Here is a 27,832-nt window from a genome sequence, read left to right on the forward strand (position 1 = left end):
ACAATTTTGACATGCGTTTTTCTGGATTTTTTTGTTGTTATTCTGTCTCTCACTGTTCAAATAAATCTACCATTAAAATTATAGAATGATCATTTCTTTGTCAGTGGGCAAACGTACAAAATCAGCAGGGGATCAAATACTTCTTTCCCTCACTGTATATCTCATAAAACACAAAAAACACCTTAGTTCTATAATATTATGTGAATGCAGACCATACCTGCAGCTGATAGTGGTATGGAGAGCAGCTGAGGTGCTGTGAACGCAGGGGTTCTGAAATCATGTAAGTTATGGGTGGCTTTTGCTTAGTGTTGGAGAAGTCAGTGTATGAGTGTTTGAAGAGTAGGAAAGAGATGTGAAGATGGTGCGAAAAATTGTCATGAGAAATTTGGGAATATACTGGAAGTAAGCCAGGAAGAAAGTGAAGTTTCACGAGTAGTTTTTCTCCCAAACCTTTGAATTATTTTTACAGTAATGCGTCCCACGACAGGCAAAGACTGCTAAAAACCATTCAGGTGCTTAATCAAGTGTCAGCAATGAATGGTGCAAGAGAGTTAAAGTGTGAATTTATATTTTCTTATACTGTTGTACTTTGTGGGTTTAAAAAAAAAAAAAAAACAGCTGATCAACCTCTGAAATATGCTAAATGAGTGTCCAAAACTACACTGCACATGGGAAGCAGGTGCATTAGTAAAGGACTGTCAGTGCCTACATTCAGTAGCTGCCATGTACCTGACAATGATGTTAAATTAGCAAATATGATGCAAGAGATGCAGGTGGAGCAGAGACAAAGACAAGCAGAGTATGTATCTTTATGTGTGTGTGTGTGTGTGTGTGTGTGTGTGTGTGTGTGTGTGTGTGTGTGTGTGTGTGAGTGAGAGAGAGAGTGAGAGAGAGAGAGAGAGAGAGAGAGAGAGAGATGGTGATTTGACAGGCGAGTGTGTAAGTATTGTTTTTTCTGGAAGGACACCAGCAGTTTCTCCAGCATTGGCAAGCTGCTAAAAGCCTCCACAGCTGCTATTATTCTCTATGGTCAACACACATAGAGAAGCAATGATCAGTGTTTTTTCTTGTGATAAACACACCACAGAAGAAAAACTAACATGTTTATGCATCTTTGAATGTCACAAGGCCTCTGATTGCCTACAAATGCAATCAGTGGGAAAGCTCTATGGAATAAATTATGAAATAATTATATAGACTAAAGGCTGTGTTTAATACGGTCTCCTTCCCAGGTACCACACACACGAATACGTTCACAATTACACCTCAAGAACGTCAATGTTGATCACTGGTAACGCATATTCTGCTTTATATAGCTTTCGAAATGTTCTCACTGTAGCTAGTCGTGTGTTCCCCGGCTAAACAGTGCCCCAAAAAAAGTAGGTTATGTTGCTATGTGTGCTATCTAGTCCATTTATGGATGTCTTCAAGAAGGAAAAAGGAAGTCTTTGGAATCTGTTTTCGTAGGTTATTATAGGCTAGCTTGTACTCTTGCACTAACCTGATATTATTTATAAAAATATGAATTATTACATAATATCCATCAATATTCAGAATCTTCCCTACTAATGCTAACTGGCTAGCTAACTTGAACTAACTTGACAGGATTTCTGAGAGAATTTTGAGAGAAAGTTGTAGTCATTAATATTCATGATGTCCACTGTTAACGCTTAGCTGACTAGCTAACCTGAAATAACCTGACAGGATTTCAGAGAATATTTTTATAGTTACTTTCTTAGTCCCTAACCTAGTGAAATTGCATGAGGACATGTTTTTGATAGAGACTATAAAGCACTTCTGTAAAGTGCTCTGGATAAGGGCGTCGGCTAAATGCTGTATATAATCTAGGTGTATAATTTCCACTGCTACCGTTAGCTGGCTAGTTAACATGAACTAACCTGACAGGATTTCTGAGAGGCTATTCATTTTATATCCATGGTGCCACTGTTAACACTAGCTGGCTAGCTAATATGACAGAATTTTTAAATAATAAGGGATATATCCCTAAATGATTCTAATCTTCACTGCTAATTTTGGCTGGCTAGCAACATGAACTAATCTGACAGGATTTATGAGAGGATTTTAATTCATGTTCCTAAATTATTCTAATTTTTACTGCTAATGTTGACTGGCTAACTAACATGAGCAAATCTGACAGGATTTCTGTGAAGATTTGACAGTCATATTCATAAACACCCACCATTCTGTACCATTCAAACACCAGTCAACGTTAGTATGGCAATATTCCATGTCACTGTCAATCTTAGTGCAGAAATACAAAACTGTTTTTATATTACAACTTATTATATTATATATCTGCCTTTGATAATTCTTAATGTATTCTTATTTTTTTATTTCAGTGGCTTCATACAGCCTTGAACCATAAAATCTTGCAATAGCAACACTAGGTTCCTCATTGATGTACAAAACAAATAGTTTTCCATGATATTCTCTGTTAAGTCTTTAAAATTCAGTGCCAAAAATGTGAAGTCCCGCCAAAATACTCACATCCACAGCACGGATAAACTGCTGAACACATTTAACATAAAAATTTATATTTTACTTTTGAATACTGGTCTGTCTTGTCCCTGTAAAGTCACATGACCAGAAATGTGTGTCACACTGTATTGTTCTGATATTAAGCTTGTACGGGCAGTGAGGAAATTTGCAGGTCAACATGAGTTCATATGTCACACCTATAACACTGGTATAGCCTAATACAGCTGATATCACTTAGAGCAGCGAAACTAGGACATAGCAGTGCTATGAGACAGAGAGAGAGAGAGAGAGAGATTGATTTAGATGTGTTGCTGTTGATAGTTACTCTTTTGATGGGTTGTAGCGTATGTTGTGTCCACTCTAAATCTAACTCTGGGAAAAGGCCTTCACTATGCTATTGGTAATCTTACATACCGTTCATGCCACTCTGCCGTGTGTGTGTGCGTGTGTGTGTGTGTGTGTGTGTGTGTGTACAGCTATCTAAATAGATACCAGCTTATCACACAGGCCTGCAGCCAGCAACAGGAGATGTCCCACTACTCCCACCCGAAGCTCAATGAGTGTCTATGTGTATGATTGAGAGAGAAACAGAGAGAAACTGTTTTTGAGTAAGTATAGCATCACTCCACTTTTACACAGAGTACTGCATGCACATAAAAAATAAAAATAAAAGTGAAAAATGACAAACTTGTGGGTGTGTGGGTGTTTGACCGCACACTTTAAATAAAGCTCCTTGTCCTGACTGGCATGCAGGCTAACTCATGCAGCCCTTCCCTCCCTGACTATAACACTTAATTACATAGTGGAGAGCAACCTTGATCTGTGGGCGGGTACGAATGTGTATAAAAGTTCGACTCAATGGACATTTCTCTCCGCTCATTTGCTGACAGGGCCTTTCTCTTAGCAGGCCCTCCTCTAGAGGAGAAAAACAGCAATCGCTTCAATGCTGAAAATATCAAGCACAACCCAACTGGCCCTCAGAGTATAGCAGAAATAGAATGGTGCTCAGAGACGAGTTAAAACCTGATCCTGCGTGGACGTCTAACATTCACTTTACAGTTTCCACCCAGATCGTTTAAAGCTGCAACAAGTGGCAGGATTTCAAAAGTACAGCACCCAAACTGACAAACCTTGCACTTAATCCACTCCTATCTGCTCCATTTACTAAAACTGGTTTATATGTATTGCATTTTAAAGAAAGAGTTGAACAGATCGGGGGGCATGGAAGCTTAGAGGTTAGCCCGTTTGTCTTGCACCTCCAGGGTTGGAGGTTTGAATCCCGCCTCCATCCAGTGTGTGCAGAGTTTGTATGTTCTCCCCATGCTTCAGGGGTTTCCTCCGGGTACTCTGGTCTCCTCTCCCAGTCCAAAGACATGCGATGTAGGCTGATTGCCATTTCCAAACTGTCTGAAGTGTGTGAATGTTTGTGGACGGAGCTCATTTCTGGGCTGGAAAAAGTGTAAGCAGGTTCCAAGGTTGTCAGTATTTCTATATCACTCACAGATTGCAGATTTTCAAAGCTGTAGTTGGCTTGCTTTTTTTGTTCTGGCTGTCCAGGCTCTGAAATGGTCTGTAGTGGACTGTAAGTTCCTGCCCCTGTGTCCAAACACAATATTTTAAAATAGGATTCAGCCCCCAGTTTCCAGAGCTATTTACGCTTTTTGTTTAGTTCGGGACTTCCAGTCAGAGTGAATATATATTAGGTAAATTTGCAAGAATGAAAAAAAATGGCATCTCATGAGCAATCACTGCTGTCAAGTACATGACACTTAAATGACCGAAAGCCATCTTTTAACTTCTACATGCCAAACACATACCTGCATTTAAACATTGGAAGGGACACCTAGACAACCCTGTCCTTGTCACGTATTTAACGTAATGGAGGTTAGGACAGATGCAATTGCAGATAAGAGCTTTTAATAAAGAGAGGCACGCAGACAATAGCACGGTCAAAAACAGGCAATGGGTCAGGCGATCAGCAAACAGGCATAAACTAAGCAAGGCAAGAATCAAGAACAAGAAACAAGATCAAAGAACATGAAACAAAACGAGGAACAGGGTACAATCGCTTGGTATGGTGATAACACTTAATACTGCGCAAAGTCGCTGTGTTCAAACAGTCTCTTTATACTGTGGTTATGAGTGCTGTGAATTTGATGCAGGTGTGTGTGATTAGAATGAATGTGAGTCTTTCTGGGAATTGTAGTCCATGGCTGCCATGTTTGTAGGCCGCAGTGCAGGATGGGAAATGTAGTCACTGGTTTGCTGTGACATGACAGTCCTGTGGATCTGGCTACACTTAACGATTAGCATTGTCTTTTTTCAGACACCAGGCCATAAATAATCAGCGGTCATATCATGGTCTGAGTCACAGATCATACACAGTCATGCAGCGCTACACACACTAAACTCTTTCAGCAAAAGAAGAACTAACTTATGAGATGTGTCGATCTAGGCAGAGTTTCCCAAAAGCATCATGGCACAAAGATCATCCCTAAATGGTAGCACGAGCATCATATTGAACACTCTCTTTCTCAGTTAAGATGATCTTAACTTTTCCATGCTCTTGGGAAACTCAACCCTAAACAAAAATACTGTATTCTCCACTTGATTTTCTATTCATAATGTATTTTTTACTAATAGTAACTCTTATTTAAACAAGTCTCAATACAAATTGAACTTGAGTCCAAAATGTAAAATAGAAAATGCAGTGTTGACATTTTCTAATTTGAAAAACTCTATGTAATAATATCTATGCTGTTTTTTTGTGGCCGAGAATGATTCTTGGTTAGATAACCATTCTGAATAAAAACAGTGCCAACAAACCTGTGATTCCCAACAAATTTCTTTAATGAGGCATGCAAAGCCATGAGAGTCAAGCACACAATTATGACATAGCCAAAGAGATCTAAAGTCCAACTATGATAACAAAGCCTTAATCTGTCCATAAATCAAAAATAATGAAAAGTATGATGGCAAAGTAAATGAGTCTTTAAGAAAAGTGACATTTCTTAATCTCTTGAAAAAGGCAAGCGAGAGCACTTAAGGAAACTTTGTAACACTTGAGTTTGATATGACGCAAAATTCTTTCCTTGAATGAATGAAAAAAGTTTTAATGGACCTCCATGGCTTAGAGGAAATTATCTTTCTTTCTCATATTTAATTCTTGCTCCTGTGTCTTTATTATTGTGTAGAAATTCTGGCATTTGTCCTGATTTGAAAAGCTATCGTTCTCTTTACCCAATCTCCTCCGATTCAGCATACACGCTTTACACTGCAGACCCCACATGAGCATGATTCGTCAACAGAGGTTCTTTTTAATTTGGAAAATTCTGTAGAAAATCAAGGACTTGAAAGAGCTTTAATACACCGAACACAGGGGAAGATGTCAGCCGTTACTGTCTTCAATCTGCAATGTTATATACGCAGAACAAATACAAATGCAAATACCTCTAAACCCACACAAGCTACACAGTTGTGAAAAGTTATGTTACCTTAACAACTACTGTTTTCTTTTCTTATGCTTCCGTTGTCCTGTGAAGTCTTTGTGTGATTCGGTGAGGAAGACAGAGATTTAACTCTATTCTTAATCAGTAATCCTAATGTGGAGTGTAATTTGTTTAAAAATGTAGATTTAATCTGTCCAGGAAACAAAGGAACCAAAACCAAAAAGAGCTATTTCTGAATTCTTCAAACTCCTTTTGTTCTCAGAAGCTTGCTGGATTCAAGAATGAATTCCCTTCAAATGTTGCCAACAATAATAAATATCAATGTTTTTACATGGTAACAACCAAATGAGCTTGTGAAAATTGCCAGAAAGGGGGGGAAAAAATATGTCAAAACAAATGTCACATGTTCTGACAGAAATTACAACAAGATATTAGAGATTCTACAGATCACAATAGACAACATTTAGGAAAGAAGTGATTACAAGCTCTCTCAAAAGTCCTAGAAAGGACTTCCAATTAGGAGCAGTTGCAGGAGACAGAAGTCTCATTCAAGCTCTTCTGGATCACATCAGCAGGAAATATGGGCAAATATGAAGGGTGCTGTATAAATCACTGGATTCAATACTGGTATTCCATTGTATATCTATCACTAGAATATAATTTCCATATTAAAGGATTATAAAACATAATTATCGACTGATGTTCAGCTCAGATGTGATCCACTTTCAGACTGGCACAAAAGCTTCCTCAGATTGACTAAATTTCAAAGCAATCTGAGCTACACATTATAGACAAATTTACGCACACTTCTGTTCTGTGAAAATAAGAAATAAGAAACTTACTATACAGTCAGCAGACCTCCGTCCTTCAGATTTGTCTCACGCAATGAGTGGAGAAGAACTTTAGCAGGTTTGGTGTGGCTGAAAAGCAGCAGGCCTCACCACTAAAAGCTCTGAACCCCGCCTAAAGGCATCTATTTAAAGGCTCATATAAAAAAAAAATTCTACCCGTCTTCCACGTTTTCAGCTCGAACATTTCACCACCCACAAAACCTTTATTATAGGATAATAACATAGGAGAATATCGGAGATCAGTCATGCAAAGACAAGAGAATGTCTACCAACATATGGGTATAAAATCAATCTCAGAACCGCTGATGTTTCCGAGAGTCAAATGTGTTCTAAATATATTGTCTGGCTTGGAAGAATATATCATGGAATATACAGGACATGCTTTTGGTATCTGTGTGTTTTTTTTTCCCCCCTTGAATTTAAACCATGCTACACACAGAGCTGATGTTCTTCTCTAGTATATGTCACATAGGCATGTGCTGATAATCAGTTAAACGATATATTGCAATATTTAACCAGTGTTTATCCGAATGTCATTTCGAGCGCATCAATGATGTTGCTAAAGTGTCTGCCAAATACAATTCAGCTGAGGTTAGTTTTCAGTTAAAATACTGCCAAATTAGACAAGTACTGACAAACATGCATTCATTCATCTTCAGTAATCTTATTATCCTGCTCAGGGTTGCCGTGGATCTGGAGCCGGACCTCAGGAACACTGGGCGCAAGGCAGGAATATACCCATGGATGGGATGCCAGTTCATCACAGGGCACCAAGCACACACACACATTCATACCTTTTTAGATAATCCACTTACTGGTATGTTTTTGGGAGCTGGGAGGAAACTGGTGAACATGAACATGAAGAAACCAACACAGACATGGGGAGACACAGAAAGTAACCTTAGCCCAGGATCGGTTTTGATTCATTTCATTAAGTAAAAGATCATGATAATAAACCAAGTTAAAAGGTTGGGCATTATGGTGAAATAAACACTTGGAAAAAAGATTCCATCTAGCACCCTAAAGGGCTTCTTGCTTTGTCCCTTTAGGGGAACTCCTAAAGTTTCAGTGTAGTACCATCCAAAAAAAAAGTTTCTCTCTTTAAAAAGTCCACAGAATAAAGCTAGAACCATTAACCATCCAAAGAACCATTAGGAACCCTTTTCCTAAATGTTTAATGGGATGCCTTGCGCAGTTGCTTGTGAGAACAAGCAAACAACTTGATGTGTGATTTAGACAGTAGAGTGTCGTACTGTTTACTGTTCTTGTAAAATGTGTCTTCATCGTTAGCTTTCAGAAGCCAGGGCCATTGCTAATGACATCCTGAGAAGGGGCTTTTGCACAAAGTCATTATCTTACTAATCATCAATAATTTGGTTGTATCTAGATTAAAGAAGTAACAAAGATTAAAGAGAGTTCCTTCAGTCCCTGTGCTGAACATAACAGCAAAAGGTCTGCTGAGAATGATGTCACGTTTATGGAATGGTCTTTTAACTTCTGTGGAAAGAGTATGGCCAGAAGACCCTTTGTCTTATCATTGGACAAACATCTCCACACACACTGGCCTTTTTTGTGGTCATTTCCACTTTATAAACGACCTCTGCTTGGCCCCCTTTACCTCACTCACAAACACAACACACTCCTGGCACAGGAAGTAGCACACTGCATTTCCTGAAGAGATGTAAAAGTGTTGATTCAGCATACGCTTCCTCCTTCCAACCTTTTAGTATCGGAATTAAACAGCTATCCCTGATTTTCCAATCCAGTAGCAACTAGTTCTGCTGACTGTATAAAAAATTTAATATCTCCAGTGGGATTTTTACCTTTGACTTCACAAGTACCAAACAGCCACTCAAACAAATAAGGGCTTCAAATCAGTCTACAGAACCATAATATATATATACAAAATATTGTCATTCCTGCCATGCCTACAACCATGTCCACAAGAACAAGAGGCCTCACTACAACTACCTCCAGTCTGGCTCTGACCCCTATCGTATCCCACATTCCAATCTGTCCCTTAAAAAAAAAAAAAAGTATTTAAATTTTATTTATTTGTTTGTATTTAAACCTGCTGAATTCTTTAATCTGATTGGCCAAAAGGTGTTGACTAACTCTTTAAAAAATTTACAACCATGACTATGTGTTGCCTGCATTAATCTGCTTGTTCTAATGCATTATCGTTGCTATAGTAACTACTCATTCACAGTGGCAAAAGCTCACATAATTTAATCCTAACGATAACCAATTTTTAAACGTGTTATTTAACAATAAAAACACACCTCAACATTACTCTAGTGATGCTTTTTCATAATGAAATGTTTATTTAACAATTATGAAAGGAGACTAAAAGGTAGGTAAAGCTGTTTTCTGACACAAGGAAGTCTTTAGGATACTTTGCTGTCTTATTACAGAAGCTGGTGAGGGAACGGGCGTTTATACCCGTTGCACTGTAAGTGATCGACGCTCCATACCAATAAAAGTAACTATAAATGGATAAAAAGTTTTGCTAAATTGCTGTGGTATAAAAGGAATAAAACACTTTGCTGTGTGTAACTATTGGAAAATGATCATCCCTGGGTTGGTCACAGCGCTTTGCATTATGCCCAATAACTGCACATCCTGTTTTGATTTATTCCTGACATAGTGTCCTGTTCTTGTTTCCCCTCGTGGTCTCTGATTGGTTCCACCTGATCCTCATTTCCCATCGCGTAATTCAAGCCCTTTGCTCCTCCACCAAGTCTTTTCAAATCTTGCACTGTAAACAGAGTATTTACCTTTCTTACACTCTTAGGCAGTTTTCCCATCTAGTTTGTTTCCTAAAGTTGACTTTTTGTGACATTTTTCATTCGTTTCGGTTGGTTTCACATTGCACCGTTTTTCAAGAGATGCAAACTGTTTGCACGTGTGGCTCAGGTGGTGCCTCGATGGACAGTTCTTACGGGTTCTCAGAGTGGGTTGTTTTCCCTCTACAGGTCATGCAGGTGCGTTTTTGTTGGTGAAAAGACAGAAGATTACAGTTGTTAACTACCATTTAATAATGTGCAAATAGAAGAGCCTCAATAAAATGAAATTTGGGGGGTTCAGTTTGAATGATTATATTCAAAATATTCCTAAGTCAAGTTGCATCTGCGTAAAACACTCAAAAAAAAAAAAAAAATCTCCAGGTTGCAACCTGAGTACATCTGGAACCTATTTTCTTTTTCCTATTTTTCTCTAGTTTATAGTTTTTTAACTAAACACGATTATGTTGCCTATTACTTGTGTTTTTATGAGAACATTCTCCCCTTGGTTAACCTTGGTTGTCTGCCTGCATGCTGACCCTGACTACTGACTGTGACAGTGATTTGAGTAAATTATCCATGCCCTCAAATGTTGCAATTTGGCTGCAAGTTGGTCTTCAACTTCAATTTATTATAAGGGTCTAAAATCTTAACCTCATCCTGTATAGCACAAAACAAGCTGAGAATCCCTGTATACCCTGCTGGATCAACAACCTTTTCCAGAAACTGGATTTTACTGCCAATATCTGCTGTACATTAAGAGTACTGATCCCCAATCGTTTCTCCTTCATCATATAAATGTACGGATAATGCTACAAAAAGCCAAATCTGACCCGAAGTCAGCTGTGCGGATTCCAGCACTGCGCATAAGACCCCATATCTGTGATCTCTGCTGTGGCATGGACTTCCCACGATGCCCACACATGTCACTATACCCACAGAACGTAGCTAATACATGATGTAATCGCACTGCGCTGAACGCAATCCCATCCACCACCCTGCTGTTGACAAGCTGCAAACAACTCAAGCCTACAGAAGGAGTAAAGAAGAAAAAAAAGGATCAGAGAGAGGGAAATGACAACCAGGCGATGAGCAAAAAGGATGCAGGAGTTGTTCGTTTGAAATCTAGATAACACTATCATAAATCTATAAAAGTAGTTTCAGGGTTGATCTAGGATCTGCTGGATATGTGTTTGCTTTGAATGCAGGATCAGATTCTTGAACAGTTTGGTAGATCCAGAGCTGGTCTTAATGTGTGGAAAAGGGGGAGGAGGGAAATAGCCAAACAGGTTTCGAGAAGAAACAGAGCAGAACGACTGGAGAGAGTTTACAGACAATGTCTCGCACACATAGATATATACACACACACACACACACACACACTTCTTGGACATGAAGGTCTCTGGTGGGAACTGGGCTTTGGCACAGAGAGACTTGAGGACAAATGACCTGAGGACCAAACCTGCACAAGTATAAAGTAGGACGGCATGATAAGAACTAAAATCATAACAACTGCTTCGCTTGATAGTAAAATCAAAATGATTTATCACAGAATAGCCTGGAGCCTATCCCACAGGACTCAGGGCACTAGGCAGGGGAGACCCTGGACGAGGTACCAAAGCATCACAGGGCACAATCGCACACATTCACACACTACAGACAATCAGCCTATAACGCATGTCTTTGGACTGGGGGAGGAAACCCCTGAAGCACGGGGAGATCATGTAAACTCCACGCACACAGTGCAGTGTCAGGAATCAAACCCCCAACCCCAGGGGTGCAAGGCAAACCTGCTAAGCCACTGTGCCCCTGCGTGACTAATATCCTAACTGCAGAATATAAGCACCAGTTAGACTGGAGCTAAAACAAATACATGAAGCATACGAAGCATGTGATTTAATCTTAAGAAATCAAAAGTTAGCCCAGTATTGAGAAAGCTACATTAAAAATATAGTTAAGCTACAGTCACTGCACTTAATTTAAAAAGTGGGAATTGCTAATAGCTTATAAAGCTTAATATATCTGACCCAGTACCCAGCTTTAATCGAAGTCAGTGTTGCTGTTGATTACATTTAACTCATTAAGTCAAAAGTTGTGGGCACGATATGAACATGTTTAATTGAGCAACTCTAGCTATCTCTTTTTTATGCACACAACGCGCACACACACACACACACACACACACACACACACACACACAAATGCAGGTCTTGCTTCCCTTCCCTCCAGACAAAATCTCCAAACAATGGCCAGCCAGTGACTAAAGCAGTTTAACAGACACCCTCACCATGCTGCTCACTGCTGGAGCTCAGTGCTTAAAAAGGCCCTCCAGTACACACATACAGAGAGAGAGAGAGAGAGATAGAGAGAGAGAGAGAGAGAGAGAGAGAGAGAGAGAGAGAGAGAGAGAGAGAGAGAGTACTGCCTAAAGCCTGGTGGCCTAATAAGTAAAAGGCTGAAGTCGAGACGCTATTGTGGCTGACATTTTATGGCCTTTCTTAACAAGGATGTAATACAGCTGCCTCAGAACGTCATCAAATTCAGATCAGGACTGTTCGTCTTTACAAAAAGTGACACTGAGTGGGAAAAGTTGTATTTAGACACCTGATTCACATCTGTGTGTTCAGTCCGGGCACATGCTGTTTTAACGGAGCGAGTGCTATACACTTTTTTGGCAGTTTGTCACTGCTGGCTTCCTGTCTGGCAGCAGAACTGAGACACTCATGCAATATTTCCACTCCTCCTCTCCTGCTCTTTTTAAAGGACTGTATGCGTACGGCTTACTAATACTGACCAACCAGGTACATTCAAGGCCAAAATGGTGACCACATTCTTTGTCATGATCTGAGAGCAATGACAAAAAGGACATACACACACCTCACTGATAGATGTAAAGGAAAATGTAGGCTTTCTGAAAATGGTCTAGTTTTTCCTCTTGTCAGAGCACTTCTTTGGGATTAAAAGCTGGGTACAAAGCCCCTTCCTCTCTCAACCACTATCTCTACTTGTCCCCTCCTCTCACAGGAAAAGCATCTCCAGCTGTTGGACAAACACCGAAAATGAGCTCCTTGTTCTTTCCTTCTCTCGCTCTCTTGGTCTGTGTGAAACTAATGGGATGAGTCTCTGTTGGTTTATCTCACCTTTCTTTTGCTCTCGCTCTCCCTGGAGACAGTGAGGGAAGAATATAGGACAGAAAAAGGTCTCTCCACTGTTCTGTGCAGTGTATCGCTGCTTATTTCTGCTGGTCTGGGATCAGTTTGGAGGTTAGGGATGGGCATTATGATGATGTGATATCAATATTACGGAACAGTACATCCATATACCCTTGTCTAAACATATCACATCAGTACTTTTAACAATGAACTCGGTCATTGGTTAGTCACAGTAACTAGACATTAAAATCAATTTTTATTGATGCATTTTCCCCCTACGTTTCCTGAAACCATTAAAAGCTGGTGAGAAAGTGTGCATATCTGGTCACGTGAACTTTACAGGGAAAATGCAGAGCAAATGTATATTATTCATTCGTGTTACAGATGTGTAGCAGTTTATCAGTGTTAGAGATTTGACATTATATACACAGTTTTTGCAGAACATGAATTATTAATACAGTCCCCTCTGAAAGTATTGGAACAGCAAGGCTTTACACTGAAGACATTTTGGTTTGAGATCAAACGATGAATATGAGACAACAGATCAGTATTTCAGCTTTCATTTCCTCATATTTACATCCAGATGTGTTACACAGCTTAGACCATGGCACCTTTCAGAGGGGACTGTATAATAAAAAATAAAGAATTATTTATAATATACTAAACTCTTCGCTTTACTAGTGGCATTAATTGAAGCGATATGAAAGTGCTGATCTTTCGGTTGAAACAGCGCAATATGAAATGGATGAAATGTGCTGATCTGTGTAGGAATAGTAGTCAATAATACAATTTCCTTAAAAAAAAATTAATCTAAGTGAGCAGAGCGGTTTGTCCCTGTGCTTTATGTTTACGTGGTTTTTACAAGATTTGCATAAAGCCTCCTAGCGGGTTATGCTTATATTGAAGTTCATGTACTTTTCTGCTGGTCCTCCGACCTACAAATGCAAAAAAAAAAAAAGCCCGCCGCATTAGTACAATTAGTATCACTCAGATGCACCAAGTGCATTTGGAATTCAATTTCTTTTGCACTAACTTCTTCATGTCTGGACCTGAACTTTGCGAAATAAGGTTTGCGGCTATAATAATGCTATAAAGTACATGGTACCTGGTGTGTGTTTAGTAGTTTGTTCTGATAGGAGCCTCATCAGTTCACCTTACAGAACCTTTTAAACGAACATCTGGATGGACATGACTGAGAAAACAACAGCGTCACTTCACAAAGTCAAAGCACCCATTTTATTGATGCTTGAGTATGGACTAATATGAACAGGCACAGGTTATTTTATCTGGTAAACCTACTACATGGGTGCACATAGTAGGTATACAGCTACTCGGTATAGTCTGACAGTATAAAACACATGAAATACCGTTACATATCTCCCTCTGTCCTTCTATCGAGTCACACATGATTTTATGGAGATGCCAGTGATCCCGACCCTTTCTGCTCTCCGGACCTGCCTGATCCATCCTGATGCCCTACCTCTAGATGGAGCTATTATCAACTGGAGGCTACATTCTGCCACTGAGGACGTCCCCAAGCAGTCCAGCCTGGAGACTGCTGAGGATGGTGCCGCTTGAAGTACCACGGAAATGGTTTTGGTCCTCAATTCCACATGGACATTTTTGCTGTGGTTGCAGGGACTACAGTTGCTCCTCAGGACTCAGCTCCTCATGGCCTCAGGACTGCAATTACCACATACAGTTTTGCACTCAAGTCTCCTTTAGTGAATGGTGGATCCGTTGAACAATACGGACTTCATATAAAAACCATAATGAACTTCCTTTTACTTTCACACTATCCGGTGTTACCCAGATGAGGACGGGTTCCTCTCCTCATATCATCTTAGGGAGTTTTTCCTCGCCACCAGCACGCTCAAAAGGTCTAAACTCACACACTTAAAATCTATATCCTGTGTTTATATATTTCTGTAAAGCTGCTTTGAGACAATGTCCATTGTTAAAAGCGCTACACAAATAAAATAGAATATTGCTACAGTGATTAGTCAATAGGTTTCCACATTTGCAACTCTTTCTAACATGTGTTGTGTAAAACTGTGCAAGGGAAAGCATGCACCTTCACGCAGGTCTTTTTTTTATGATCTGCTCTGTTTTCTTTTCTTTTCTTTTCTTTTTTTTGCGCCATATCCAGATCCTGAGACACAATCAAAACAAACCGATCGCGCGTATGACGTCATTGCTCCGCATCCTCAAGCGGCTGCTCTATCAATAATGATCTGTTTCCGGTTGTCCCGTGTTAGTGCGCGTGCACGGATCATTAGTATAGGGATAAATAAATGGGAAAGGGAAATTAATCGCAGCGACCTGACTCTTGACTAATCCAGGAGCTGAAAGGTGTATATCGGATTTAAAGGCCCCTAATGTTACTCACGTAGTGTTTGGACGGATGCCGTCTTTTCTCCACGTCCACCACTTTCACATCCAAAACGGTCCGGAGCTGCATTCTGGAACCGGTGTGTACTGAAAAAATGATCTTTATTTATTTATTTAAATGAAAGCAGGAGAGAAATCCCGGGCTAAATTGCGCGGTAGTGCGGGACACAGAGCGGGACAGTCACGGAGAGGTTCGTGCTCGAATATCGCCGCTGTTCTTTTCTTCATGAAAGCAGCGCTCGAGTGTTTCTTCTCGACCCGTCCGCTTTCTCTTCTTTTCTCTTTACCGCCGGTGTACTTACTTATGCGCACGGACACTACAGCACAAATACCGAGCACTCCAACTTCTTTATTACCGCCTCGTGGAGGAAAAAATAAATCTCGAGATCTGTTTATTCTAACGGCGATATCGATTTTCCTTCCGTGGAGCTCGAGGAGAATCCAGACTGACACGTCCTCTCCGCTCGGTCCGAACCGAAACACCGGGCTATTAACGTCCGCGCGATAAGAAGAAAAAAAAACAGATATATAATCAAATAGTGAAGTAATTGAATGCTGTGTCCCTGGTCATGTGATAACTACAATAGCCTGGCTGTAAATGTGGTTAAATGTGAGCGGGCTGCCTACCAGAAGCCCACGGCTTCTCCTTTAAATGTGAGCGCGCGATCCCGTTGGCTTTAAGGCTCGCGCTTGTGTTCTTACTCGAATCCGAGTGTTAGGAGTCGATTCCGGGAGTCGGTTGCGGGTCAAGCATCTTGTCAGTTGAAAACAATTCGGTGAACTCAAGGTTGTGAATGAACTGACACTAATGTTTAACCAATCTGATGTCATGTCTCTCAGGGATGACGGATTTAACGGCTGCTTTAAATCCGAATGAGCTGAATGAATCTTTTACCTGACTCTTCTTTAATCTAAAATGCTTAAGTATTGATGGTGCTGTTTTATTGTAAGCCAGGTTTTTTTATATACATCTTTTACCATGTTTAGGAATGTAAAACACTGCTGTTTTACTGAGTCAGGGAGAACCAAATCGCCTACTCTGCGTGAATTTGAGCCGAATCAATTTCTCCGCGTTAAATATTATATTGAGTCTAAAACTTTGAATCAAGTTGATTCTTGATTCCCTTATTCCCGGAATCGGTGAATCGATTCCCAGCTTTACTTGTAGGCCTGTGTGTGCAATGGGCCGGGCTAGTAGTGTGCAAAGGGATCATTGTAGGAGAGGAATAAGACACCAGAGTGAAAGCAGAAGGAATTGGACCTAAAACAACTACACATCTGCTGCTTGTTTTCTTGCCATTAATGTGGTGGGGGTATTATTGCTCAGGTCATTGTGGCACCAAGCGGATTCCATCCAGCTAGCGCTTTTTTAATGAGCTTCTTCCGGCTCAGTTAGTTTTAAGTAGGATACACATCGCCGACACATTTCTAGCACATAATCTCCTTATCAGTTCTCATACCAGAAAAGTTGCTGTACCCGAGTTGAATAAATTCAACACTATTTATTAGATTAGACAGATGATCCGCTGCCAATAGAACGGCAGCCCAAGAAAACTGCATGGATACAGATGTGCTCATGAACAGCTGGCTATTGATTTGATCACGGCGTCCCCCTGTGGCCATGTTTCGCCCAAACACTCTCCACTTACATAGTGTATACGTTCATTCAGTGTATTGAGTCATCAAAATGACTGTAAAATGTTCCAACTTAAATTTCCTTCTATAATTTTAGGGCAATTCTTTAAAGTGTAAAATGCATTGAACTGTGATCTCATGACGAATTTCACCTCTGTGTTACCTTTTTAAAAAGCTCTAGTCAGACCTAGACTGCAAAATTATATAGAGAACCTCGATACTCTTTACCCAGATAACGCTGCTTCACTCAGTGTCAATTATCAACTGTCAATCAAAGGTCTGCTAATTTATCAAAAATGTTGAAAATCTCAAACTTATTATTTTATTTATTTAAAAAATAATGAATTAAGTGGAACCCTAAGCAAGTCTTGCTCTATAGGTCTGGCGCTTACATGATCACTGAATTAAATGCTGTATTAAAAAGTAGAAATCGAACATGATCAAATGATATCTTTCATACCCCAGTATAGAAAATCACTGAGCTCAAACAACATGTAAATCGATTGCTATCTGTAAAAGCTATCTGTAAAACAGGCCTATGTTGGACAGATTAATATCAAAGTCAGTTTGCAAGCAAATGATAATTATGAAATCTGTCAACAGTGTATCAAAAATAGTTGTGAGAAATTTGGAAAAGGCATATGGACAACAAGCTCCTGCACAGCCCTATGAGCACTCAGCCAGGCGCTTTAAGAAAATCGAGACTTGAATGTTCTTTGCTTAGACAGGATAAAAATTTGGGGTGTGTAAGTTTCCCAGATGGTTTCAAACCCTGTTATTATAAAACAGTATAATAGGCATCTGTTGTACTGATGATGTCACTGTTACACTCTAAGAACCTCAGCGCCACATCCAGGGCTTCTCTGCTCAGGTTACCGCTGTATTTCTGCCTCACGCTGGACAAGATGTGCAGCACATGGCAACCCTTCTCGGCATCTGAAATCAGACAGTATGAGCAAGAACTGGGATGTTAAAGAGTAATTCCAACAGGGAAACAATCTGTATTACCTTATTTGTATCATTTCTGACTTTAAACAAAAATGTGATAGTCCTTATGTCATAGTCCATGACATCAGCTTGACATCATTTATATTAATTAAAATGGTTGCAACACTACTGCATATGTGGCCATGGATTTTGAGCTTTTGAACTTTTTTCTGGAGATTGTATTTTGCAAATTTTTTTTTGCATTGTGTTTATACTATTCAATAGGTTTATACAAGTCTTTTTTAATATTATTATTTATTTATTTATTTATGTTTTCCTGAATGTGGCAACCCGAACCCAGAAGTAGTAGTATGGACACATCTCAACACATCTGGCATAAAACAAACAACGATCAATAATGTAATGTTTATTTATGAAGTAGTTTCATGTGAGTCTCATTGTCATAATTAATTCACTGGTGCATGGGTCTTAATTTCAGAGCTTTTTCAATATGCGTAAGTAAATATAACATGCAACTTGTCGGTACAAACATCCATTGTACCATCTAATTTGTTTCACAAGAAGCCCAGATCTTACAACAAGCACATGTTAATTACAAACACAAGAGATACTTTAACTTCACCACTTCATTATAAAGTGAACTGGAATCTGTTGGTCAGCAGGTGTGGATAAATGGTCTGTAAAAAAAACCTTTGACAGTAGTGCTGCTTGTAATTCAAATCACAGTTTTATATTAAAACACTCATTATTGTTTCAATAGTATTGTTTTTATGTTATTGTTTCTATAGTTACAACACATTCACAGAGATTTTTTATGGAAGGAATCTCCAGTGTGAGTGCTTTGTAATCAGAGGTGGGTTAAAAAAAATTAAAAAATAAATAATAAAAAATAAAAAATAAAAAAACATTTGTGTTGATTTTGATGTTTTGGATCATTGTCCTGCTGGAAGATCCATCCATGAGTCATTTTAAGCTTCCTGGCAGAGGCAGTCAGGTTTTCATTTAATATCTGTTAATATTTGATAGAGTCCATGATGCCATGTATCCTAACAAAATGTCCAGATCCTCTGGGAGAAAAACAGCCCCAAAACATTAAAGACACCATATTTAACCGTGAGCATGAGGTACTTTTCCATATGGCTACCTCTCTGTGTGCACCAAAACCATCTCTGGTGTTTATTACCAAAAAGCTCTACTTCGGTTTCATCTGACCATAGAACCCGACCCCATATGAAGTTCCAGTAGTGTCTGGCACAATGAAGATACTTGAGTTTGTTTTTGGATCAGAGTAGAGTTTCTTTTCTTGAAACCCTTCCAAACAACTTGTGGTGATGTAGGTGACTTCAGATTGTAGTTTTGGAGACTTTCTGACCCCAAGACAGAACCAACTTCTGCAATTCTCCAGCTGTGATCCTTGGAGATTTTTTGGCCATTCAAACCATCCTCTTCACAGTGCGCTGAGACGATATAGACACCCGTCCAATTCCAGACTGATTCATAACATTTCCAGTTGACTGGAACTTCTTAATTATTGCACTGATGGTGGAAATGGGTATTTTCAATGCTTTTGAAATTTTCTTATAGCCACTTCACATTTTGTGAAGCTCAACAACCTTTTGCCGCACATCACAACTATATTCCTTGGTCTTACTCATTGTTATGAATGACTAAAGGAATTTGACTAGGAAGCGGCTTATACTTCCGGTTAGTAAAAAAAAACCAAAAACCCACTAGTCTTATATTTGAGATTATATTACCTTTCTAAAATCCATACACTAGACGGTAGAGTACACAGTGCATAGTGTATGTGTAGAGTACACCACTTGGGACACAACTTTAGTATTTATTCTCCGAAGCGTGTTTTCTGAACCGAAGTAACTCTAAGTAAATCTCCCCCATGCCACGTGCAGACCAACTAATCCATAATGAGATTCGTTGACAACGATTTTCATAATCGATTAGTTGTTGCAGTTTTAGATGCAATCATGTCAACATGGACCAGAGTCTTGTTTTGAGAGCAAAGAGAGGCACTAGCCACTTTTTGACGTTCCAAAATGGTTAAAAAGCATGATGTGTATTTCATTAATAAATTAAAAATATGAATAGTTGGCAAATTGCTGTAGGTTATACTGTAGAATACCCTTAGGAATAGCATGTGTATACAGTGGAAAATAATCAGCTTCAGGATGGGAACAGTAACTCTACTTTGCCCTGTAAGTATGAAATATTAAAAGAGAGGAGCACTAACTGCTTGGCTGCACATCACTTTACACACCCGAATCTCCGATGAACAATAAGGCTCTTTGGTGCACCAGCAAAGCTGGTGAAAATGGCTGCCACAAGACATGCAAAATACGCCTTTTCTGCTAAAAGAATAACTGATTCAGATGATATAGCAGGGAATAAAAGATATCCAAAGGCAGAATAACAACTTACATTTCTCTCTTTTGCAATCCTCTCTCAAGATTTCACAAATCGCCGCAAGTAAATCTTTGTCATGTTCAGTTACCTGCAAGAGACGTGCACAGGAATCACGCTCAGTCGGTTTGTTTTCAATTACAATTACTCCAATAAACAATACATTACTAAATGAATAGTTTTCTCTAGCACGCTTTTAATCTTGCTAAGGTTCAATCCCTCACTCGTTCACTATTGACTATACAGACTGTTTTATATAGAGCACTATATGGAAATGCAGTCAGACACTGGCCTGAATTCAGATAACGCTTTATAAACGCAGGCGGTTAAAGTAAACTTGCTTTTATATAAATAATACGCGTGCCATTAAATTAACTAGAGAACTGAAACCACAGAAATACAAAAGTATTAAAAGTCATTTTCTGTAATAAAAATACAGCACTCACAAGTAAGTACAGGCTGCAGTCGTTATTAAACATTTTCTGTGTGTGTGTGTGTGTGGGCTGAAAATGGCCTTGCCTACATTGTACACCTCATCCTGAGACAGGACTTTGCGGAATATCTCTCCCTCCACCTGCAGAATCTTCAGGGTCTCTTTGAGGAGGTTCCGGCTCTGTGCAGGGATTATCGACCGAACAGAACCAGGCTCCTGAAAACACACACACACATTCATCATGATGAATTATTTCATTTCAGTCCTGGGTTCAGGATGTTTGGTGAATGAACAAAGAACAGGATCTTTTCAAATAATTTGAAAATTTAAAGCTTGCATATTTACTAGTGCACTAATTCAAATGCACAGAATATCCTTCCATCCATTTTCTGTACCGCTTATCCTATACAGGGTCGCAGGGAGCCTGCAGCCTATCCCAGGGGACTTGGGGCATGAGGTGGGGGACACCCTAGAAGGGGTGCCAACCCTTCGCAGGACATAATCACACATCCATTCACACACTACGGACAATTTAGAGATTCCAATCAGCCTAAAATGCATCTCTTTGGACTGGGGGAGGAAACCGTGGTTCCTGGAGGAAACCCAAGCACAGGGAAAACAGGGCGGAGGCGGGATTCGAACCCCCAACCCTGGAGGTGCGAGGCAAACATGCTAATCACTATGCTGCCGTGCCCCCTTAAGCACAGAACATATTACTTTTAATCTGCTAAAACTTGCTATTAAATCTTACAAGATTTTGGAAGTTTGTCCTCTCTGGTAGAAAAATGCTATTGCAAGCTATTTGCAGACAAACAAAATGTTGGTTTTGCTGTGTCCCAAACTGCATACTGCGCTCAAAGTGGTATGCCTAAATAGTAATGACACCACTATTGTACTGACAAACTGTTTAGTATGCTACTATGCAATTTAGTACATACTCAACCCCTGTTCATTTGGTTTATGCTCTCTCTCTCTCACTCACTCACTCACTCACTCACTCACTCTCACTCTCTCTCTATCTCCTGATTAGTTGCAGGTTCTCGTTAGTCACAGTGCAGTCAGGCTTTCGTTGTGCCCAAAGTTAAGATGTGATGTTTGACACTCCTCAGATGGCATATAGCATGTGTGCTAAATTGACTATAGAGGTTTTTTTTTCCCCTGATTTTTGTCAATGTTAACAAAAATTTCTATGCACTACATAATCACTGCTGAATTATCTCCCTATGCCATTCTTCCACACATTTTTCTCACTTTTATAATTACCCAAGAGGCTGCGTCTTTTCTCATTATCATGCCCAGATGAGTCCTAAAACAATGTAATCCATAAATAAAAAGTCCCTGTATATAATTACAGCCTACAAAATATTTCGGTAATACTAATTACAGTTCACCTGTCAAATACGTAGTACGACGAATAATAAGTAGTTTTGAGTGTTACAGATAGACTTTTAATGCTTTGTAAACTGGATGATCACTAGGTCAGGTGCTTTACCTTTTCCGCTGATGTGTTTGGACCGGGCTGTTGGATGAGCGGGTATAAAAGATACTCGACATCATAAGGTCGAAACCTGGTCACCTCCTTCTCTTTTAGGAACTCCTTCAAGATGTGAACCGACTGACCAAGAACAGACTGGAAACTCGACGGTCCGCTAATACAAAAAAAACAAAACAAATGCGTGAAAATAACTAACCTCAAAGACATTTTAATCTCTTGGCACAATTACTTAATGAAGAACAGCCTACCCATCACTGGATCATATGAGTTGATTTTTAGGTACAGTTCTGTGGAAAAGTATTTGCCCCCATCCTGATTTCTACTTTTTTCTGAATATCTCATACTAAATAGTTTTAGATCTTCAAACGAAATACAACATAAAACAAAGGCAACCTGAGTTAACAGACAATGCAGTTTTTATTTGTTTTGATTTTTTTTAAATGAAAAGAAAAAACAATTCTCCAACACCTATCACCAATGTGAAAAACTAATTGCCCCCTTAAACTTAAAATCTGGATGTGCCACCTTCAACAGGAATAACTGCAACCAAACGCTTCCGATTACTGGAGATCAGTCTTTCACTTACATCTAGGACTAGGATGTACTCCTATGCTTTGGATCATTGTGAACTTATGCACTTATGGACTGAAGACCGGACATTCTACTTTAGGAGAAATTTAAGCAGAATTCATGTTTCCCTCAATTATTGCAAGTTGGCCAGGCTCTGAAGCAGAAAAGCATCCCCACACCATCACACCTCCACCACCATGCTTGACCATAGGTATGTTCTTTTTGTGGAATTCTCTGTTTGATTTACTCCAGATGTAACGGGACCCCTGTTTTCTAAAACAGTTCCACTTTCAACTCATTAATCCACAGAACATTCTCCCAAAAGATTTGAGGTGTGTTTTGGCAAAATTCATATGAGCTTTTACGTTCTTCTGCGTTAGCAGTGGTTTTCACCTCACCAATCTTCCATGGATGCCATTGTCAGTGTCTTTCTAATAGTAGAGTCATAAACAGTGACCTTTTTTGATGCATGAGAGGCCTGTAGGTCCTTTGATGTTGTTCTTGGCTCTTTTGTGACTTCCTGGATGAGTCGTTGTGCTGTTGGAGGAATTTTGGAAGGTCGGCCACCTCTGGGAAGATTCACTACTGTGATGACTTTTTCCATTTGGAGATAATGTCTCTCTTGGAGATAATGTTCTTTGGAGTCCCAGAGCCTTTGAAATAGCTTCATAACCCTTCAATCACTTTCTTCCTCATAATTTCTGGAATTTCTTTCAACTTTGGCATAGTGTGTTACTGGGTAAGACCTTTTAACCAATTTCATGCTGTTGAAAAAGTTCTATTTAAGTGTTGGTTTGATTGAACAGGGTTTGCAGTAATCTGAATACAGTTTCATAGGCTTAGGGAATTAGTAACTACTGGGGAAAATACATTTTCACACAGGCCCAGTTGGTATTGGATAACTTTTTTGTTTCAATAAATAACATTATCATTTAAAAACTATATTTTGTGTTTACTCAGGTTGCCTTTGTGTGTGTATATACACACACACCAATACAGTACACACATTTTCTGAAAAGTTTCCAGGTTGCCAATATATTTTACAATAACAATAACTGACTCACTCAGTGGAGCTTGCACTAAGCTCACTGGATGGGACATGGAATGGTTTGTCATAGCAGTCTCTGTAGAGCTGAGGCATCTCCAACATCCGGGAGATCTGCACACTCATCACAGGATCGTTCACTTTATCTGGACACAAAAAAAACAACAAGAAAAAGGAAAATACATGACTTAGTTCAACTCTCTATTACAGTACATACAGCTCACTGAAACTGGACAGTTAAATATTAGAAAAACATTGCCTGGTCTTTTTCCCTTCTTTAACTCTCCAGTTTCTGTGCGTTTGAGGATCCATGTTTTGTGCATCCTGAGATGCTTTTCTGCTCACCACGGTTGTAAAGAGTGGTTATTTAATTTACCCTAGCCTTCTGTTAGTTTCAAGGTGTTTCTGCGTCTTAGAACTGCTGCTCACTGGATTTCTTTTTCTCTCTTTACTCAGACTGTCGTGTCATGAGCTAAGCATTTCAGTAACTACATCCCGAAGCGGTACATTCTCAGAGGAAGACCACTAAGTGTATTAACTAATGCAAAAGGAAAATGTCTGGAAACAAACCAAGGCCAAAAATTACACTGCAATATAAAAAACATTTCACACAGCAAGGCTGATAATTAAATATTCTTCCAGATGTGTGGCGCACTCTACCCGAATACCAAGATTATTCTGAATTTCGTTGATGGCATCGAGGTCACTCAGGCTAGTTTCCCAAAAAAGCACTATAACGTTAAGAAAGGTCATCTTAAGTAGTTGAGAGCGTATTCAGTATGATGCTCAGTCAAACATTTAGACAGTATATATGTTGTGATGCTGTCTGGACAGAAATTTTTAGAGAATCTTAAGATTGTTTTTATAGCGAGTCTGTAATGCCTGCGTAAGGATTCAAGTGTATCTCTGCAGCTTGCTTACAAAACGAGGAGGCCATGATCTCTCTCTGCTCACGCGAAGTTTTAAGGGAACCGCGTACTCGGAGCAAATCTCCGATCTGCAACACTGAGCTGCTCCTCTCTGCCTCCTGGAGCTTCCTCAACTGCTCCTCTATGTTAAAGCCACCTCCAGCAGGACCTCTAACTGCAGCTAACATAACAATTATAGCTTCAGTTCAGGCAAAAAAAAGTAAATGTGGTTAAGAGAGAATAAAATCTAGCCGGAAATGAAAGCCTTACCCTTTACCGAGTCTCCATGATCTCGCCATTTCTCATCTTTCCAGCACAGACAGTTGATGACTCCAGTACTGTCATCCACTAATATATATATATATATATATATATATATATATATATATATATATATATATATATATATATATATATAGAGAGAGAGAGAGAGAGAGAGAGCAAACATTAATCAGCATAAAGCTTCTTCATGAAGCTGAGATAACTTATGGACCACAATGAAACTGAATTACTGCACTGTAGTATAAATTTTGATTTATTTAAACAGCAAGGAACATTTACAGTATAAGACACATGTATCAGGTTTACCTCCGTAGCAGTAAAAGTCTTCTCTCTCCCGTCTGTACACCACAGTGCCCAATACATCCACCTGGAACAGCGGGTGACTTTTATAGAAGAAGATTCCTGTGGGTAATTAAAAAAATATGTATTTTAAATGTACAACTGTGCAAAACAATTGTGTCGTATTGTTGTTTAAAAGCTTTAGTTTCCACTTCATCAAGGGTTCATGCTTTAAGCCTAGAACATTGCCATGTGGAAAACCTGGAACTTGTCGAGACTCTCTGATCTGTAGGATGTCTTTAACATAAAGCCTGGCGTAGGCAGAGAACACAGGGTCCAGTCCCCACAGCAGTGAAGGCGGTTCATCTTCAGCACTGCCCTGATCACCGTCCATCATACATGAATCCTAGCTACAGAATATACAGGTGCATCTCAAAAAAGAATATTGTGGAAAAGTTTATTTTTTTCAGTAATTTAATTTAAAAAGTGGAACTTTCATATATTGTAGATTCATGACACATAAAGTGAAATATTTCAAGACTTTTTTTGTTGTAATCTTGAGGATTATGGTTTACAGCTCATGGAAATCAAAAACGCAGTATCTCACAATATTAGGATAAAGAATTTATAATACAGAAATGTCGACCTTCTGAAAAATATGTTAATTTATGCACTCGGTATTTGGTCGAGGCTTTAATCCTTTTGCATGAATTACTGCATCAGTGCGGCGTGGCATGGAGGCGATCAGCCTGTGGCACTGCTGAGGTGTTTGTTCTGGAAGCCCAGGTTGCTTTGATAGCGGCCATCAGCTCGTCTGTATTGTTGGGTCTGGTGTCTCTCAGAGATTCTCTATGGGGTTCAGGTCATTCGGGTCGGCTGGCCAATCAAGCACAGTAATACCATGGTCAGCAAACCAGTTACTAGTAGTTTTGGCACTGTGGGCAGGTACAAGTCCTGCTGGAAAAGGAAATCAGCGTCTCCATAAAGCTCGTCAGCAGATGGAACATGAAGTGCTCTAAAATCTCCTGGTAGACGCTGCATCGACTCTCGACTTGAGAAAACACAGTGGACCAACACCAGCAGATGACATGGCAACCCAAATCATCACTGACTGTGGAAACTTCACACTGGACTTCAAGCAGCTCGGATTCTGTTCCTCTCCACTCTTCCTCCAGACTCTGGAACCTTGATTTCCAAATGAAATGCAAAATTTACTCTCATCTTCTCCATGATTGTGATTGTGTACTGAACCAGACAGAGATTAAAGCCTCAGGAAACCTTTGCAGGTGTTTTGACTTAATCAGCTGATTAGAGTCTTCTCAGGTCGACATTCCTGTATTATAAATTTAATATTTTGCGATACTGAATTTTTGATTTCCATGAGCAGTAAGCCGTAATCATCAAGATTAAAACAAAAAAGCTTGAACTATTTCATTTTATCTGTAATGAATCTAGAATATATGAAAGTTTCACTTTTTGAATTAAACTACGGGGGGAAATGATCTTTTCCACGATATTCTAATTTTTTTAAGTGCACCTGTAGAAGTATAGTATTATCAGAGAGGCAGGAGACAGGCTTGACTTAATGGACAAAAGAAAAGAAAAACCACTACATGGACAACGCATTTTTCTAAAAGAAGTCTATATTGATAAATAAATAAATAAATAAATAAATAAATAAATAAATTGCTTAGTTGGCAAGTAAACTGACAGACAATGCTTCTTTGTCCTTTGTGGACTGAAGGCCAAATACTGCCTTATCTAAGGTCAGAATAACATCCACAAATGCACACACGGCTGTATTCCAAATAGTGCCGCAATGGACATATAGTGCACTAGTTAGAGTGCACACGCCATTATTTTATACATTCACTTATATAATGAGTAGCGAGTCATTTGTACTTCGGCTCACGAATTCAACGCCCGCTTTAACAGCTTAGCTATTTTTTATGAGCTACTTAGTTATCTGCATTAAAGGATACTGAAATGCCACATGGAAGAGTAAATCTGAAAATAAAAATAATTTTAAAAAACTCACTGTAGCTACAGCTAAAGCGTAACAGGAAACCGGACAAGATGTCCTTATTCTTCGCTATTTCTCCGACTGTCACATACAGACTGAGCGCACACACTGCCCCCTACCGTACTGAGTGGATATGGCAGTTAAACCAACAGTACGACATTTAGGATGCGTCTCACTCAGCTCCTTAGTTCAGGGAGATGCTTCTCAATACTCAAAATGATGCTTCCTCGTTTCCTCGCTCCTCCGTCCTCCAGCCCGTGACCCGGAAATCGATCGAAGTGGAAATCAACCATCTTGAAGGAGGAACGAGGAGTGAGGAAGCTTCCAGAGGAGCTACAGTAGTAGCGAGGACACACAGGTGTATCCTATGCGGAAGTGACGCACGTATAAATTCCCCTCCTCCTTTACATCTGCCACAATCTCAAGCAAAAAGTCATTTGATGATTTGATGGGATTTTGTGTGAAATATAATTAAATAATAATATGCTTACAATAATTAATTGATACTTGCATGTTTGGATACGCAAAGCCGCACAAAAATGTGTATATTGTATATAATGATGTATTATTCATTCATTCGTTGTAGAATAACCCAGACATTTCACATACTATCAGTGCATTTAGCTTTATTAAGAATGTTTTTATTAACCGAGCTCCAACAATATAACGGC

At 39.4% G+C, this 27,832-nt stretch overlaps 2 protein-coding genes across 11 annotated transcripts in view; both read right to left on the minus strand.

The window, feature by feature from the left end:
* Nucleotides 1-15,781, minus strand: part of sh3pxd2aa (SH3 and PX domains 2Aa) — a 122,452-nt gene extending 106,671 nt beyond the window's left edge. For 3 of the 7 annotated variants that reach the window (XM_017457865.3, XM_017457867.3, XM_017457863.3), the window contains exon 1: nt 15,124-15,781. In XM_017457865.3, coding sequence (XP_017313354.1) covers nt 15,124-15,195 — 72 coding nt within the window. In that variant the 5' untranslated portion in view covers nt 15,196-15,781. Of the gene's footprint in view, nt 1-6,790; nt 6,807-15,123 lie in introns of those variants that run through there. The other 4 variants (XM_017457866.3, XM_053676092.1, XM_017457864.3 and 1 more) reach the window with 2 other exon arrangements.
* An 831-nt stretch (nt 15,782-16,612) lies between these two features.
* stn1 (STN1 subunit of CST complex) lies at nt 16,613-27,534 on the minus strand. Of its 4 annotated transcripts, none has more exons than XM_053676093.1 (10): nt 27,177-27,534; nt 25,400-25,544; nt 25,166-25,261; nt 24,848-24,925; nt 24,591-24,758; nt 23,689-23,815; nt 22,052-22,208; nt 20,650-20,775; nt 20,145-20,217; nt 16,613-17,696 (listed from the first exon to the last, which is right to left on the minus strand). In XM_053676093.1, exons 2-10 carry the CDS (start codon nt 25,533-25,535, stop codon nt 17,539-17,541), a joined length of 1,119 nt encoding a protein of 372 aa, XP_053532068.1. In that variant the 5' UTR covers nt 25,536-25,544; nt 27,177-27,534; the 3' UTR covers nt 16,613-17,538. The 4 variants fall into 4 exon arrangements, with proteins under 4 accessions (XP_053532068.1, XP_017313737.1, XP_017313735.1 ...); XM_017458248.2 differs by having other exon boundaries at nt 25,400-25,569; XM_017458246.3 differs by having other exon boundaries at nt 25,400-25,548; nt 27,177-27,533.
* Between the last annotated feature and the right edge of the window lie 298 nt (nt 27,535-27,832).

This window comes from Ictalurus punctatus, chromosome 26, assembly GCF_001660625.3.
Source record: "Ictalurus punctatus breed USDA103 chromosome 26, Coco_2.0, whole genome shotgun sequence".
NCBI lineage: Eukaryota > Metazoa > Chordata > Actinopteri > Siluriformes > Ictaluridae > Ictalurus > Ictalurus punctatus.